This window comes from Nyctereutes procyonoides, unplaced genomic scaffold, assembly GCF_905146905.1.
Source record: "Nyctereutes procyonoides isolate TBG_1078 unplaced genomic scaffold, NYPRO_anot_genome, whole genome shotgun sequence".
NCBI lineage: Eukaryota > Metazoa > Chordata > Mammalia > Carnivora > Canidae > Nyctereutes > Nyctereutes procyonoides.
This window is the reverse complement of record NW_026575133.1, coordinates 33785415-33799714: the sequence shown is the minus strand read 5'-3', so window position 1 is coordinate 33799714 and position 14300 is coordinate 33785415. Positions and strand designations below refer to the sequence as shown.

The 14300-nt window shown below is 64.1% G+C and overlaps 1 protein-coding gene across 1 annotated transcript; it reads left to right on the top strand.

The window, feature by feature from the left end:
• Positions 1–1379: 1379 nt before the first annotated feature.
• GAL3ST2 (galactose-3-O-sulfotransferase 2) lies at positions 1380–14251 on the top strand. The gene is given in 5 exon segments (XM_055299935.1): positions 1380–1482; positions 9061–9141; positions 10441–10711; positions 11286–11768; positions 11770–14251. Coding segments are annotated over 5 exon segments (1197 nt in total). The 5' UTR covers positions 1380–1453; the 3' UTR covers positions 12103–14251.
• The last annotated feature ends 49 nt before the right edge of the window (positions 14252–14300 follow it).

The following is a 14300-nucleotide window of genomic DNA, read 5'->3' as shown; positions in this document are numbered from 1 at the left end:
ATGTGTGGGCTGCAGCTTCGCGGAGGCCCCACTGCCCTCCCCCGGCCTGGGGCTTGGCCGTGTGCTTTTGCTGGTCGGGGAGACTGGGCCTGAGGTGTGCCGTGACCCTCCTCGCAGGGAGCCGTGGCCGTGGCTGCTTGGGCACAGAACAGACTCCAGCCCTGAGCAGGATGGTGGGTGAGCCACCAGCACGAGACGGGCGCTTGCTGGCAGCTTCCGCATCCTGGGGGCGTTTGTCACGCGTCAGCAAGCGTCTGGGTGTCACATGCTCTCCTGGGCAGGGTCCCCTCATCGTGGAAGTGACCTACGTGCTGCCTCCCCATCATCCTTCCTGGAGGCCCCCAGGGGAGGACACGAGCCTCACCCCCCACCCAGTGGATCGAGGGTCGTCCTGGGTGCAGACCCCTGCCCCCTGAGCGGGAGCCAGGAGCTCCATGCGATGCTGCGTGCACAGCAGCAACACGCTGCCTCCCGCCGGCCCCCTGGGGGTGCGAGTCCTGGCACCGGGGGGTGGGGGGACCCCAGCCTGGCCTCACCCACAGCGGCCCCTCCCCAAGCCCCCGGCATACCCACCTTGCTTCTAAGGCACGTGTGGGGCGGCGGGCAGGCGGCAGGTGTGCTGAGGGCCTCCGCCCGGTGCCACCCCCCGAGGCTTGGTGGGTTTTGCCCTTTTCTGTGGGTCTCCACACCCATGGAGAGCTGCCGACGTGCCCATCCCCTCCGGTCAATGACTTCAGTGTCCATTTACCTGTTTCCTGAGGGAAATGGACTTGCCTGCAGTGAAGCTGACTCTTATTTCTGGGGCCCCCGGAGACCCCGTGGTGAAGGCAGATGCCTTGGGCTCAGGGCGGGACCCCGGGGTCCCAGGATCGAGTCCCGCATCGGGCTCCCCGCGAGGACCCTGCTTCTCCCTCTGCCTGTATCTCTGTGTCTCTCATGAATAAATAAAATCTAAAAAAAAAAAATCTCATATTTCTGTCTTGCATTACCGTGTCCTTTTTCTAAAGTCCTTTTTTCACGCGAGATGTAATAAAATAGTGAAACTCCCCTAACATAAAGCCAGCTTTGGTGAAGGAGAAGCGAACAGTCTCGAATTTGATCTGAGGGGTCGACCGACCGGCGGCCTTCAGCTCACACATGAATGTGCCATCGGGGTCTGGGGGTCCTGGAGGGTCCCCAGCCCCCTCCCGCCCCCTGCTGGCCGAGGGGCCCCTGGCAGCAGGTGGGTGCCCTGCTGCAGGTGAGCCGGGAGACGCCCGGCCAGGCCAGGTCTGGTTCTTCCTGAGCCGGAGCTCAAGCTGGGCGGCGGAGGGTGTGGCCTGGCACCGTAGCGCAGGTCAGCTCCCGGGACTAACGTTCACACGGTGTGGGCACCGCACCCGCCCGCGCGAGCCCCAGCCGGCCGCCCACGTCTGCCCAGCCCGCGGCCCACGCTCGCCCCAGGCCTGCCAGCATGCCCGCCGCACCAGGGGGCACCCACAGGTAAGCGGCCGGGGCCCGCGCTCGCTCGGCGCACCTCTTGGCTTCCTGGGCTGTCCGGACCTGGCAGAAATGAGCCGCTCGGCATCTCATTAAAGGGAAGTCACCAGGGCGCCGCGCGGCGCCGCTCATGGCCTTGGGGCCCGGGATCGGGACGCTTGGGGGCTCCCTGCCCAGCGGCCTGGCTCCCTCTGCTGCTGCTCACACGCGCTTCTCTCCGAGAGATAAGATCTTAGAATAAAACTAAACGAAGTCACCCGATTGGCAGTCGTACCCCGAACTCAGCACGCTGGGGCTTCATTTCAGACCCCGAGTGACCCCGGCTTGTCCCCATAGGCCTCTCGGGGGACACAGGCTCAGGGCCAAGGGGATGACAGTTTACTGCGTGGGCTTCAGGCCCAGGTGGGCGGCTGCTGGGTGTCCAGGGCCCCGGCGTTGTCCCCTGGCTGTCATCCCGGGACCCCCATTTGCTGTGGTTGCTCCCTGGCTTTGGTGGGGCTCCCAGCCGGGCCCCAATACTTCAGGGCCATGTACCCACGTGTGCACCTTGGGGTGCCCATGGGGGGGTCCGAGGGACTTAGGGCAAGCCCCCCGCGGGGTCCCGGTGCCCGGCCCTGCGGCTCTGTGCCCAGAGTACACCCAGAGGGATGTGGGTATTTGGACACTCGGTTTAGGGGAAGGAGGGTGTGTCTGGAAATGCTTAGCATTTTCCTTCTCTGCCTCATCCTCACATGTGCCCTCCCCGCGGGCCCCAGGCACGACCAGCCTGTTTGAAGATGTGACTCCCTCCCTTGGGTGAGGCCAGGGGTCCCCCAGGAGCCAGCGGGGGGGCAGTCAGGTGTCCCCCGTCCGGGAGCTGGGTGGTCACCCTTCGGCGAGGAAGAGGCATAAAGGCTTGGGGGGGTCACTCCATTAGCTGAGGCAAGGGAGGGGCCCAGGGAGCCCCAGGAGGTGGCCTGCCCATGGGGCAGCGGGACGGTGAGTTCCAGACCTACGGGGACGGCTGTCCTGCTGCGGCTTGGAGCTGCAGCCGCTCGGCGTGCCCCGGGCTCACCGGTCCAGGTCACAGCCCGTGGAGCCAGGGCTCCCTGGGTTGCTCAGTCCCACTCACCATCCCCACAGCCTCAAAAGGCCCCAAACATCCAGAACCTTATGTTTATTTTCCTTGAATTGTGCAAATGTTTGGAGGCTCTTCCCACTTAGCCCAGCGTGCTTGGCCCGTTGACAGGGAGACTGAGCCGTGGCCCTAGGACAGGGGGACAGTCCCAGGCCGGCGTGGCCGGGGGTGGGGGGCAGTCAGGGGAGCTGCTGGGGGCGAGGACAGAACCTTCCCCGCCAGGGGGGCTTGTGGTGTCACCAGGCCCCTGGGTGGTGATTGTTAAGGCACCGATATCCTCACCCCCGACTTAAACGGCATCCCCAGCAGGGCTCCCGTTGTTGCTAGGGAAGCAGCCCCGGGGGGTGGTTGGACTGGAAACCTGAATGTCCCAGCTTGGGGCCCTGAGGACGTCACTTGTCACTTGAGGGGCCTTCTGAAAACCTGTGTTTCTGGTTTGAGGCTTGGCTCTGTTTCTGGGGAACGAATATCCCCTAGAGGGCGGAGCCCTGAGGACCCCACAGGGGACCCCGCGGTGGGTGTGAGCCCCTGGAAGGTGTGTGACCCGATGGCTGTGGCTGCGGGCCGAGGGCCAGTCCCGAGAGCCATGGGGGCTCCGGGGGACCTGGGAAGCATCTGTTGCCCGGCAGTGCTGGCCACGGGTGGGCTGGGCGGAGAGCCCGTGGGCCGAGGGCCGGGGGCCAAGTGGGAGCCAACTGGGGGCTGATGGCTGGCTGCCAGGGTGCTGCCCCCGTGTGTGGCTAGTGGGCTGGGTGTCGGGGGTGCCGGCAACCCGTCCTGGAGCTTCTGGGAGGGCGGTTGCAAGTGCTCTGCTCGCCTTTGCCTGGCTGCGCTGTCACCCGCCTGCTGGAGCCACCCAGGACCCCGCCGTCTGGGACTGCACCTGGTGGCCGCACCGCGGGGGCCTGAGGCCGGGGCTGCAGCGGGCGTGGGCAAGGGGGCGGGCTGTGGGGCCTGCTAACTGCCCTGATGTTGTCCCCCGGAGGCCGCCTCCACCCCCTCAGACCCTGACAGGATCCCGCCGCCCCTCTGGAGGCCCCAGGTCTGTGCTGGGGTCAAGGACCCGTCCCTGGGCCCCACCGGCAGTGGGTCTCTGGGGCCGGGTCCCGCAGGGCCGAGGAGGGGGCCCCTGCACCCGCCCCTGGGAACGCGGACGGCGTGCGGGCCTCGGGCCCGAGGCAGGGGGTCAGCAGAGCGGGGGGCCCGGCTGCCGATGAGGGGGGCACGTGCCGGCCGCGGGGGGAGGCTGTGTCCCAGAGGGGGCGTCCTCCCGGAGGCCTGGGGCTCGGGGTTCGGGGAGCTGCTCAGCTCGCGGGAGGCTCAGGCCGAGGTGGGCTGGGTGGACCCACTGTTTGTCTGGGTGGCCGGGCCATGGCCGCAGGTGTGGCGTCCTTCTTGGCGGGAAAGGGACAGGGTGTGGAACGCCCGGGAGTCGAGCCATCGCCCGGGGCTCACCTGGCACCGCGACCCGCCTCGGGGCAGAGTACGCCCGTCCTGACTCAGGCGACCGGCAGGACGAGGTTCAGAGGTGGATTCGTACACGCGCCTCGGGGGGAGCGGGGTGGGGGGCATTCGCCATCAGGAGTTTAAAGTCCCTGCTGAGAGGGGTGACCGGTCCCTCCTGCGTCCGAGGCTGCCGTTCACTCCCAACACGTCGGGGTGCGGCGCTGGCTCCCAGGCAGAGCATCGGCCTTCGGCTCAGGGCGTGACATCGGGACCTGGGCTGAGATCAGGGGTCCCTGCCTACCTGAGGAGCCACCCGGGCACTGCCCTGCTCCCCCTGCCCTGCGCCCGGGGGACAGAGTCCCCAGCACTGGGAGCTGTCCCTGGCCTTGGGGAGACCTCGGGCAGCGCTGCGCCCGGCCCCACCTGGATCCCACTCCCTGGGGCTCCGGAGGCCAGCCCCTCTCTGTGCGTCCTGGGCCGCTGAGCCCGGGGCCCTGCTTTCCCGAGGCCAGGCCTCTGGCTGTCGGGGGGAGACCTGAGGGATGACCAGTCCCCTCGTTGCCCCCCGTACCCTCGGCTTGCCCTTGTGCCCTGCAGTGCACCTGGGGCCTGGTGAGGCCCAGGCGAGGTTGACATGCACAGATGACCGGGGTGGTGCGGGGAGGGGGTATCGGACAACTCTGAATCCCTCGCGTGAGCTCCAGTTGGGGCCCTGGATGCGCCGAGGAGAGTGGGTTCCCAGCAGGCCCCCGGCCAGGTCCAGAGGGCGGGTGGACACACAGCTCCGCAGCCCTCGACCACTGAGCCTACACGTGTGTGAGGCGGGCTGGCTCCTTCCTGGCGGTTCTGCTCTGCCCAGGCCGCGGGACCGGGGAGCGGGAATGGGGTGGGTGGCAGGGGGCTGGGTGCAGCCCGGGGCCTTCTGGGGCTTCTGCCTGCCTGACTTGTCAGCTCCTGAGGTTAGGTTCAGTGTTGTTTTTCTAGATTTTGACTGAAATTGTCTGGCCACCGAACGACCGTCAGACATTTGGTTTTGTGTCCTTCTAGAATGCCACTGAGGCGGATGTCCGTCTGTAGGGGCTGCTCAGGTGGAGCTGCAGGGCTGTGTGTGTGCGATGCTGTAAAAACCCATTTCCGCAAAGACCCTCGTGAGTCTCCCTCAGCAGAGAAGCTCCGCAGAGCCAGAAGCTCCTGGAGCTGGGGATGGACGAGTGATCCACGATCCCAGAGCTCTTAGGGCTCCTACCCGGGTGCCCGGGGGTTCTGCCCGAGGACCTGGGGCGCTCACCTGGGGCTCACGGGCCTTGAACTCCCCCTGGGGCCCAGCAGGACTGGACCAGCCCCGCCGGGCAGGTGGCGTAGGCTCTCAGGCCCCCGTTGGCAGGGCTGCTGGTGTCACTCGCGGGGACTCTGCGGCCCCTCTGGCGAGGCCTGGGCGGGAGCCTGCTGGCCCCCCCGCCCCTGCCGGCCACCAGCCTCACAGACGTTCCTGAGGCAGGCAGCAGGCCCGCCACCCGGACACTGGGCCCGAGCACCCCCAACCCCCAGTGCCTGCAGATGCGGGATGTTTGAGACTCTTTAAAATCTGTCCACTGAGCAACCCAGGCCCCCCCGTGATGGAAAGGCTGCTCTGGAGGGACCCTTGTGCTGGCACGGCGAGCACCCTGGGGCGGGGCAGGAAGGAAGCCCGTCCGCCCAGGCCCCTCGGAAGCAATGTCATCAGCCCGGACCCCCTCTCCAGCTGTGTTTGTTTATTTATTCCCACAGTTATTGGCTTCCAATTTCCTTGGCAGCTGAGCTCTTTAAGAATTTTTTTTAATTTTTTATCGTTCTAAACGGTTTTATTGATGTGTAATTCACGTACCAAACAATCCAGTCATTTAGAATTGCGTGTCCCTTGGACTCTGCTAAGAACGCCCGTCTGTGAGCAGCTCCCGGGTGTGAGGCACACGCAGGCCAAAGCGGGGTCCCGGCCCCCCCTCCCCCCGTCTGGCCGCCTGGCGAGCATGCTGCCCACCTGCAGTGGCTCCCGGCCGCGGCCCTGAGGCTTGACCACCTGGCGCGCTGGCGCCTCTACAGCCTGGGACACCGCAGACCCTGGGGCTGTTTGGACCAGAGGATCTTTTGGCAAAGGAGGAGCCTCTCTTGATAGAAACCAACCGATTCCTCTGGGGACTGTTTGTTCTGCTTGTGCAGCTGTGAAGGACCGAGACGAACGCCCCGGGGCCAGGGGCGACTGTAGATGTTAGAGGTGAAATTTCAAACAGATGGTCGGTGTGTGCTGGACTTTTATTAAGGTCCCCGGCGAGGCGCCAGCAAACACGCCGTGTTGTGCAGAAGGGAGTCTCACGGCACGACACCATCTGAGGAAGAGCATAGGCCTACAGGCTGGCCTGGTTAACGTTTCACAGGGTCCTTATCCAACAGGCATTCAAATGGTCCTATAAGGGCCATAAACCCCAGGAGTTAAAATAATCATATGTGGGGCCATAAAACTACTGTGGCTTCACAGGCACCCGGTCCAAAGGGGCAACAACCCGTCTTGCCTGGAAAGGCCTCAGGAGAAGCGGCTCCAAGGGCCGCCTGGGGCTCAGTCTGATGGGGGTCGGCCTGCGCCTCAGGTCACCACCTCAGGGCCCTGGGATCGAGTCCTGCATCGGCCTTCCTGTTCCACGGGGAGTCTGCTTCTCCCTCTGCCTCTGCCCCCTGTGCGCACGCGCGCGCGCCACGCACACACACACACACACACACACACACACACACTCTTTCTCTCTCTTTCTCTCAAATAAATAGAAAAATCTTTAAAAGAAATGGTTTGACTGGTTCAAGAACCCTGTGACCCGTGACCACAGTGTGGCCTTCCAGAGGGTATCCCTTTGGGGTTTGGGAGAGCTTGTTGCTTCTCACTGGGCGCAGATGACCGGGCCCTCTGGGAACCCGGTGCCTCCAGCTGGGAGCCCGATGCTGTGCTGGCTGGTGGTCTCCTGCCTTCGTGGAGAAGGGGCAGGATAGGGACACCCTGGGTGGCTCAGCGGTGGAGTGTCTGCCTTGGGCTCCGGGCGTGACCCCGGGGTCCTGGGATCGAGTCCTGCGTCGGGCTCCCCGCAGGGAGCCTGCTTCTCCCTCTGCCTGGGTCTCTGCCTCTCTCTGTGTCTCCCATGGATAAATAAATACAATCTTTTTTTAAAAAGGGGCAGATTGCCGAGAAATGGCTCAGCGCTGCTCTCGTGTATGCAGCGTGGATGGAGCAGATGAGGCATGATGGGCCGTTGCAGCTCCCCACCTCCCATTCCTCAGAGCAGCCCGCCGTGCAGGACGGGGGACGGGGGATGAGGGGGGCAGGGGTTCCTGCAGGAAGCCGCAGCCCTGGGCTTGTAGCTGAGAGGCAGCTCGACATAGCAGTGAGAACTCACGAGGGACCCTGGGACTCTGCCCTCATGTGAGCAGCGTCCTGCTCTGTCACCTGACTGGGCCCCAAAGCCACCGCCTTCCCGAGCAGTGAGCACCTCAGGCCCCAGACTGTGGTCTCTAAAGACCATTCCCGCAGTAGGACCCAGGGCTGCTGGGAGGTGCGGCCAGCTCCAGGCCCGGGCCAGGAGGTCGCCCCGATGGCCGGGATGTGCCAGGGGCACCAGAGGCCAGGAATGAAATACAGTGATTAAAAAAAAAAAAAAGAATTTTCCTGGCCCCTACTGTATGATTTACTTCCATTTGAACTTTAAAACTGACTTGCTAGTTAAACATTCTCTTCTGGGAATTGTGTTAAACTTCCAGAGGCTTTGTATTATATTTATTTATTTTTTAACATAGGCTCCACACCCAGTGTGAGGCTTCAGCTCACAACCCTGAGATCAAGAGTCACATATGCTTTACCAACTGAGCCAGCCAGGCACCCCATTTTTTAAATTAAACTTCAAGAGCAAGTGGGTTTTTTTTTATTATATTTATTTATTTATTTATTTATTTTAAAAGATTTTATGTATTTATCCATGAGAGACACAGAGAGAGAGAGACAGGCAGAGGGAGAAGCAGCTCCATGCAGGGAGCCCGATGCAGGACTCGATCCCAGGACCCCGGGGTCACGCCCGGAGCCCGAGGGAGATGCCCAAGCACTGAGCCATCCAGGGGCCCCAAGCGTTGCCTTTTAAACTAAGGGTGTGGGTTTGAGCACGCTGGGCCTTCGAATCCAAGTCACTTGGGCTGCTGAGGGAGCGGGGCCACCGGGCAGGGACAGGAGCCAACTGGCGGGGCAGCAGGCTGCCACCATCCCAGGAGCCTTGCAGGAGGAGGTGAGCAGATGGGGCTCCAGACAGAAGGTGGGACAGATGGCCCAGACCAGGCAGAAGGGAGCCCCATCCAGCAGGGGAAGGGGCTTGGGGGGCACATCGGGACCTGATGCCTTAGACACCCCAGTAGAGGTTGGGGGCTGGCTTGGGCCGCGGGTGTGAACCTGGGGTGGCTTGTACAGCAGTAGGATTTATAGAGGAGACCGCAGGCACTTTCCCCTCTCCCAGGCCCCTCCTGAACTCCCAGGTGGCCCCAGTGGGCCAGGGGCAGGGGCCCCTTGTCATGGTGTTTTCCAAGGTGACCTGCCCTAACATGGGCACCTGGCTGGTGGAGGGAAGGGGCAGGGGGTGCTAGCATGGTGGCCCTGCTGCTGCTGCTCCATGTCAGGGGATGGCAGGACGTGGTCCCCCCGGTGCCACAGGGTACTCCGTGTCCCAGCCCTGTCTGTTCCCTGATCTGGTCATAGCATCCTCCTTGGGCGATGGGGATCGGGGGGACCCTGAGGTGCCCTTGGGGGTGCAAGCTCGGGGGCCTCTCTCCGGGGACCCGGCCTGAGACCCATCAGCTGATGCAGGCCCTTCCCAGGTCTCAGGCCCCCGCCCAGGGCCCCCATGGGTGAGCGCGGGTCTATACTCAGTATGGACTGACGTGCAATGACAGATGGGGTGGGGGGAGGCACCGGCCCTTCCCGTGCCCCTGGTGGGGTGCTGAGGGCTCCCTCTGCCCCACAGGTGCCTCCAGGCCCTTCTCCTGGCCCTGATCTTGCTCCTGTTGGCCAGCATCCTGTACATGAACACCGGGCTGTTCACACCGTGAGTGCTGCCCCGGGTGCCCCCTGGTTTGGGCACGGCACCCCCATGGCCCCCTCTGGGTAGCAGCCAGCCCTGGCTGGCTGTCCTGATAGTTCATCCTCCTTGTAGGAGGAGGGCTGGGCCCTTCCTTCTGGGGATCCCATAGCCTTCTGGAGGCTTCCTGTGGCTTCCCTCTGGGAGGGCAGTGGGGGTGGGTGTGGGCCCGGGCCGGCATGTCTCGGGCAGAGCTGCTGTGTGCAGAGGGTGAGCAGGTGCCAGGAGGCAGGGCTGGGGTCCATGGCAGGTCTGGGAAGGTCCAGAGCCCTGCTCCCCGCCTGCCGGTGGTTCATCCTATGTGAGGTTCATCCTTTTTTTTTTTTTTAACTTTTTTTTTTAATTTATGATAGTCACAGAGAGAGAGAGAGAGAGAGAGAGAGGCAGAGACACAGGCAGAGGGAGAAGCAGGCTCCATGCACCGGGAGCCCGACGTGGGATTCGATCCTGGGCCTCCAGGATCGCGCCCTGGGCCAAAGGCAGGCGCCAAACCGCTGCACCACCCAGGGATCCCGTGAGGTTCATCCTATGTGAGGCCCAGGGTCCACGGATGGCCCCCTAGGCCCTGTGCTTTGGCTCGGCTGCCAGGAGGTCTTGTGGCTCCAGGGTTCTTCTCTCCGCCCCTCCACCTCTTGGGTTGGATCTCCCGGGGTGCCACAGGTCCCTGGGTCCCTCCGCTGGTCCCCCTTCTTGCCCAAGCTGGCACAGGCCTCTGGATCCTTACTGGACTGGCACTGGGGCACGAAGGGGGCCTGCTGCTCAGGCGGGAGTCATAGCAAGGTGGGTGCCATCCTGGGGTCACAAGAGTGGGCACCAGCGTCCCCACTGGCCCTGGTGTCAGGTTGGTCAGTACAGGCATGAAGGTCAGGCCAGAAGCGCTGGATGTGCTGTCCAGGCCACAGGACCAGAGCCGTGCTGGGCACCCTGGGGACCAAACAGGAGGTTGGGGGCCAGAGGGGCTGCAGGGGCCCAGGGGCCCAACCTGTGGCGTGAGGGGGGATGGATGCTGCAGCCACTCAGGGAGCCACCAGGTCTGTGCCAGTGGGACCTGGAGGGCCACAGGGCTGGGGGCCTCCTGTGGATGGAAGCACAGCGATGGCCTGAGGCTGGGGTGCGGAGCTTGGGAGTCACTCGTAGGAAAAGTGTGGATTAGAGGATCTCAGATTAGGGAAGGGGTGGTGACGGAAGGTGGCTTGGGGTCCCCGTGGCTGGGGCATCCACGGACCCTCCCTGGTTGACCATGGCCATGCTGTCCTCCCCTCCCAGCCTGCTCGGGGGCCGGGCCGAGGGGCCGCCCATCATCAACGTCATGTTCCTCAAGACGCACAAGACGGCCAGCAGCACGGTGCTCAACATCCTCTTCCGCTTCGCGGAGACGCACAACCTGTCGGTGGCGCTGCCCGCAGGCAATAGCTTCCACCTGGGGTACCCCTGGCTCTTCCTGGCACGCTACGTGGAGGGCTGGGGGGGCTCGAAGCCCGGCCTGCAGCGGCGTTTTAACATCATGTGCAACCACCTGAGGTTCAACCTGCCCGAGGTGCGGGGAACTGCGGGGCCGTGGGGCGGGGAAAGGGGGGGAGCGGAGGAGGGAGTACTTTGTGCCTCTGAAGAGTGACACCGTGGGGGGGTGGTCGTGGTCTAGACACTGTCGTGCAGACCCCGCCAGAGCCTCCCGTGGGCGCAGGGGGAGCTGCACACCCTGCTCCCTCCCCCGACAGCTGCCCCAATTTGCTCCTGGAAGCGCAGGGGGCACCCTGGTGGCCTGCGCTCTCTCCATCTGCGTCTCTGGACACCTACTTCCCCAACCGCCCCCCCCCCACCTCTTCCTCCTCAGGACCTTTGCACATGGTCCCCCTTGAGGCACACCCCTCACAGCTCCTCTTCTGGGTCACTGGGGTCTCAGGGTAGAGGTCACTTCCCGGGGGAGGTGTCCCTGACCTGCCTCCCCAAGGCTGGGTGGGGAGAAGGGGGGTGGGGCCCACTTCAAGTGTTTTGGGACCTTCTGGATACTGGTGGCGGGAGCGGGCTGCACGGGGAGAGGAGAACAGCCCCTGCCTGGGCGCCTGAGGGACCCGCCAGCCACCGGCCCTTCCCATTGTGTCTCCAAACAGGTTCAGAAAATCATGCCCAACGACACGTTCTACTTCTCCATCCTCAGAAACCCCGTGTTCCAGCTGGAGTCTTCCTTCATCTACTACAGGGGCTACGTCCCCGCGTTCAGGAACGTGCAGACCCTGGACGCCTTCCTGGCCTCGCCACGGACCTACTACGACCAGAAAGGGGGCCTGCACAACGCCCACGCCAGGAACAACATGTGGTTCGACCTGGGCTTCGATAACAACGCGCCGGCCGAGGAGGGCTACGTGCGCGCACGCCTGGCCGACGTGGAGAAGCGCTTCCAGCTGGTGCTCATCGCCGAGCACTTCGACGAGTCCATGGTGCTGCTGCGGCACCTGCTGCACTGGCAGCTGGACGACGTGGTGGCCTTCCGCCTCAACTCGCGCAGCCAGCGCACTGTGACCCGCCTGACGCCCGAGGCCCAGGAGCGCGCCAAGCGCTGGTGCGCCCTGGACTGGCGCCTGTACCAGCACTTCAAACCGCACTTTCTGGGCGCGCGTGCAGGCCGAGCTGGGGCCACACCGCCTGCGCTCCGAAGTGGCCCGGCTGCGGGCGCGGCGGCAGGAGCTCATGACGCAGTGCCTGCAGGACGGCGTGGCCAAGAACAAGACACAGATCACCGACCCCCGGCTGCACCCCTACCAGTCGGGTGACGCCAGCATCCTGGGCTACAACCTCCGGCCGGACCTGGACAACCAGACGCGGCAGGTGTGTCGCAGGATGGTCATGCCTGAGCTCCAGTACATGGCCCACCTGTACGCCCTGCAGTTCCCCAACAAGCCCCGCAAGAAGATCCCCTTCCCCCAGTAGAGGGACAGCGCCGGGGACTGGGCCCCCGTCCCGGCATCGTTCCCGTCATCGCCGAGACACGGCTTGCGGTGGGGGGCTGCCGGGGCAGTGGCTGGCCGGGCGGAGACCCCCATGGAGGCACCCACCCGTGATCCACCTCCTTGGGGGCGCCTCCGCCGTGGGGGCCTGGTCCAGGGCGGTGGGCCCGCCCAGCCTGTGGGGATGACCTGGTGCGTCAGGTGGGGCGGTCTCAGCAGGTGGGAAAGGGAGTGGTACTTAATCACATGTTGATGGAAGAACACACAGGGGCACCTTGGCCATCAGAGGGACCCCACCCAGGGAATCCAGAGGGCTTGGGCAGCAGGGCCGGGGGGCCTCCGAGGAGCCCACGGCAGCTCCCGGGGTCTGCGGGCCATGGGCCATGGCGCTGGTCACAGACTCCAGGCAGCCCCTGCCCGCGGGCAGCACCTGGAAGCTGGCAGGAGGCCACAGGGATCCGGAACGTCCAGCTTCCCGTCTCTGGCTGTCAGCGGCTTCTTTGCGACTGAAGATTGGGTTTCGGTTGAGAAATGTGAAAACTGCTTCTGGTCAGAGCCCAGCTCCCTGTTCGGATGACCCCCCGGGATGTCTGGCGCAGGAGGAAACGTCTGACCTGCGGGACCGTCGCCCATGGCTCACGCCCGCCGTCGTCCCAGAAAACACACTGGAGGCTGTCCCTGTTTGTCAATGGTGGGGAGGGACTGGGGGGCTCCTGCCCAGCGGGACGCGGTCCTGGCTGCCTGGCGGGCCAGGGGTTAGAGCCGGCAGGGGTGCCCACGGGGGCTGTAGACCCTGGGTCCCGAGAGATGCGGGTGCCTGCAGTGCCCAAGAAACAGAGGCTCAGTCCGGCCCATCTGCCAGCCGCCCGGGGTCCCTTTCCTCCCACGGGATGGCAGGGACCGTGTGGGGCCCTGGCCGCACCCCTCAGGGCCAGCCCGGCGGTCAGAACAGGCAGCAGCCCCCAGGTTCATGGAGGGAGATGTAGGAGGAATGAGTTTCAGTGCGATTAGAGGACACACTGCTGAGATGCTGCGAGTAAGAGGACACTGGACACTGAGCACCGCTTCCCCAGCCCCGCACAGGGACGGGGAGCCACGGAACCCCAGGATCCCTCATCCGTGACCCCGAGGGTCAGCACGGCGGGGAGACCGGGGGCCGCCACGTCCCTGAAAGGCAGTGAGGCTTTACGGGGAAGAAACCACAGAGAGACCCCAGTCACACTCAGCGCCTGGAGCATTGGGGGGGCTCCACAGGTTCTGGGAAAGCGGCGCCCACGTGCCCGCTGCCACCAGCCGCCAGCCCAGGGCACACACTGCCCCCTCCCCGCGGCACAGACGTGGCTCGGATCCCAGCTGCATGCAGGGCAGGAACTCGGAGGTGCGGTCGGAATCGAGGGTATTTGCTTTTGCCTCTGGTTGGCAGGAATGTAAACTGGTTTTGTCTCTGCAGAAGGAAATTCGGGGTATTGTTACACTGTAAAGGGCACATGGTTGGAGGGAGGCTCCTCGGCAAACAGCCGGGAAATCCATGCAAACACCCGAGTCTCCCGCGCCTAGGGAAGCCCCGGGGCACGGATTCCGGCACGGACTTCCTTCAGCTGCCGGACAGAGGGACACCCAGGCCTTGGCAACGACAGATGGCCGCGGGGGGCAGGGGCCCCTGCCACGGAGGAAGCCCAGGAGGCGGACCTTCTGATTTGTCAAGAGAAGCTGGAAATACAGGTTTTCCTGTGAAATCTCCACATTTAAAACGGCTGGTGTCTCATGCAAACATTTATCAGGGTGGTGGTGGGGGCGCGGGGCGGTGAGCAGGTGGAGGGGATAGAGCTCGGAGCTTCCAGCATCGGGCCGGCTGAGGGCTCTGCGTAGAGGGGCGCGGCTGTGTTGTCTGCGGACGTGCTCCTGTCCCCTCAGCACGGACGGTACAGCCTCAAACTAATAGAATGTCGTTTGTCGCAAGCAAAAAAACCAAAACAGAGCGCCCAGCTCTCTCTTGTGTCTGTAGAGGAGAGGGGATGGGGGCCTAGGAGGAGCCGCTCGCTCCCCTACATGAGTGGACAGGAAAGATCATTACGAGCGTACTTAAAATTTTTTTGAGTATTTTTGGGAGCGTCTATGAATAAAAGCTTTTCAAACGGTGAAGTGTTTGTCGTTCAAGCATTCCTCGGTGTTAACAACGTA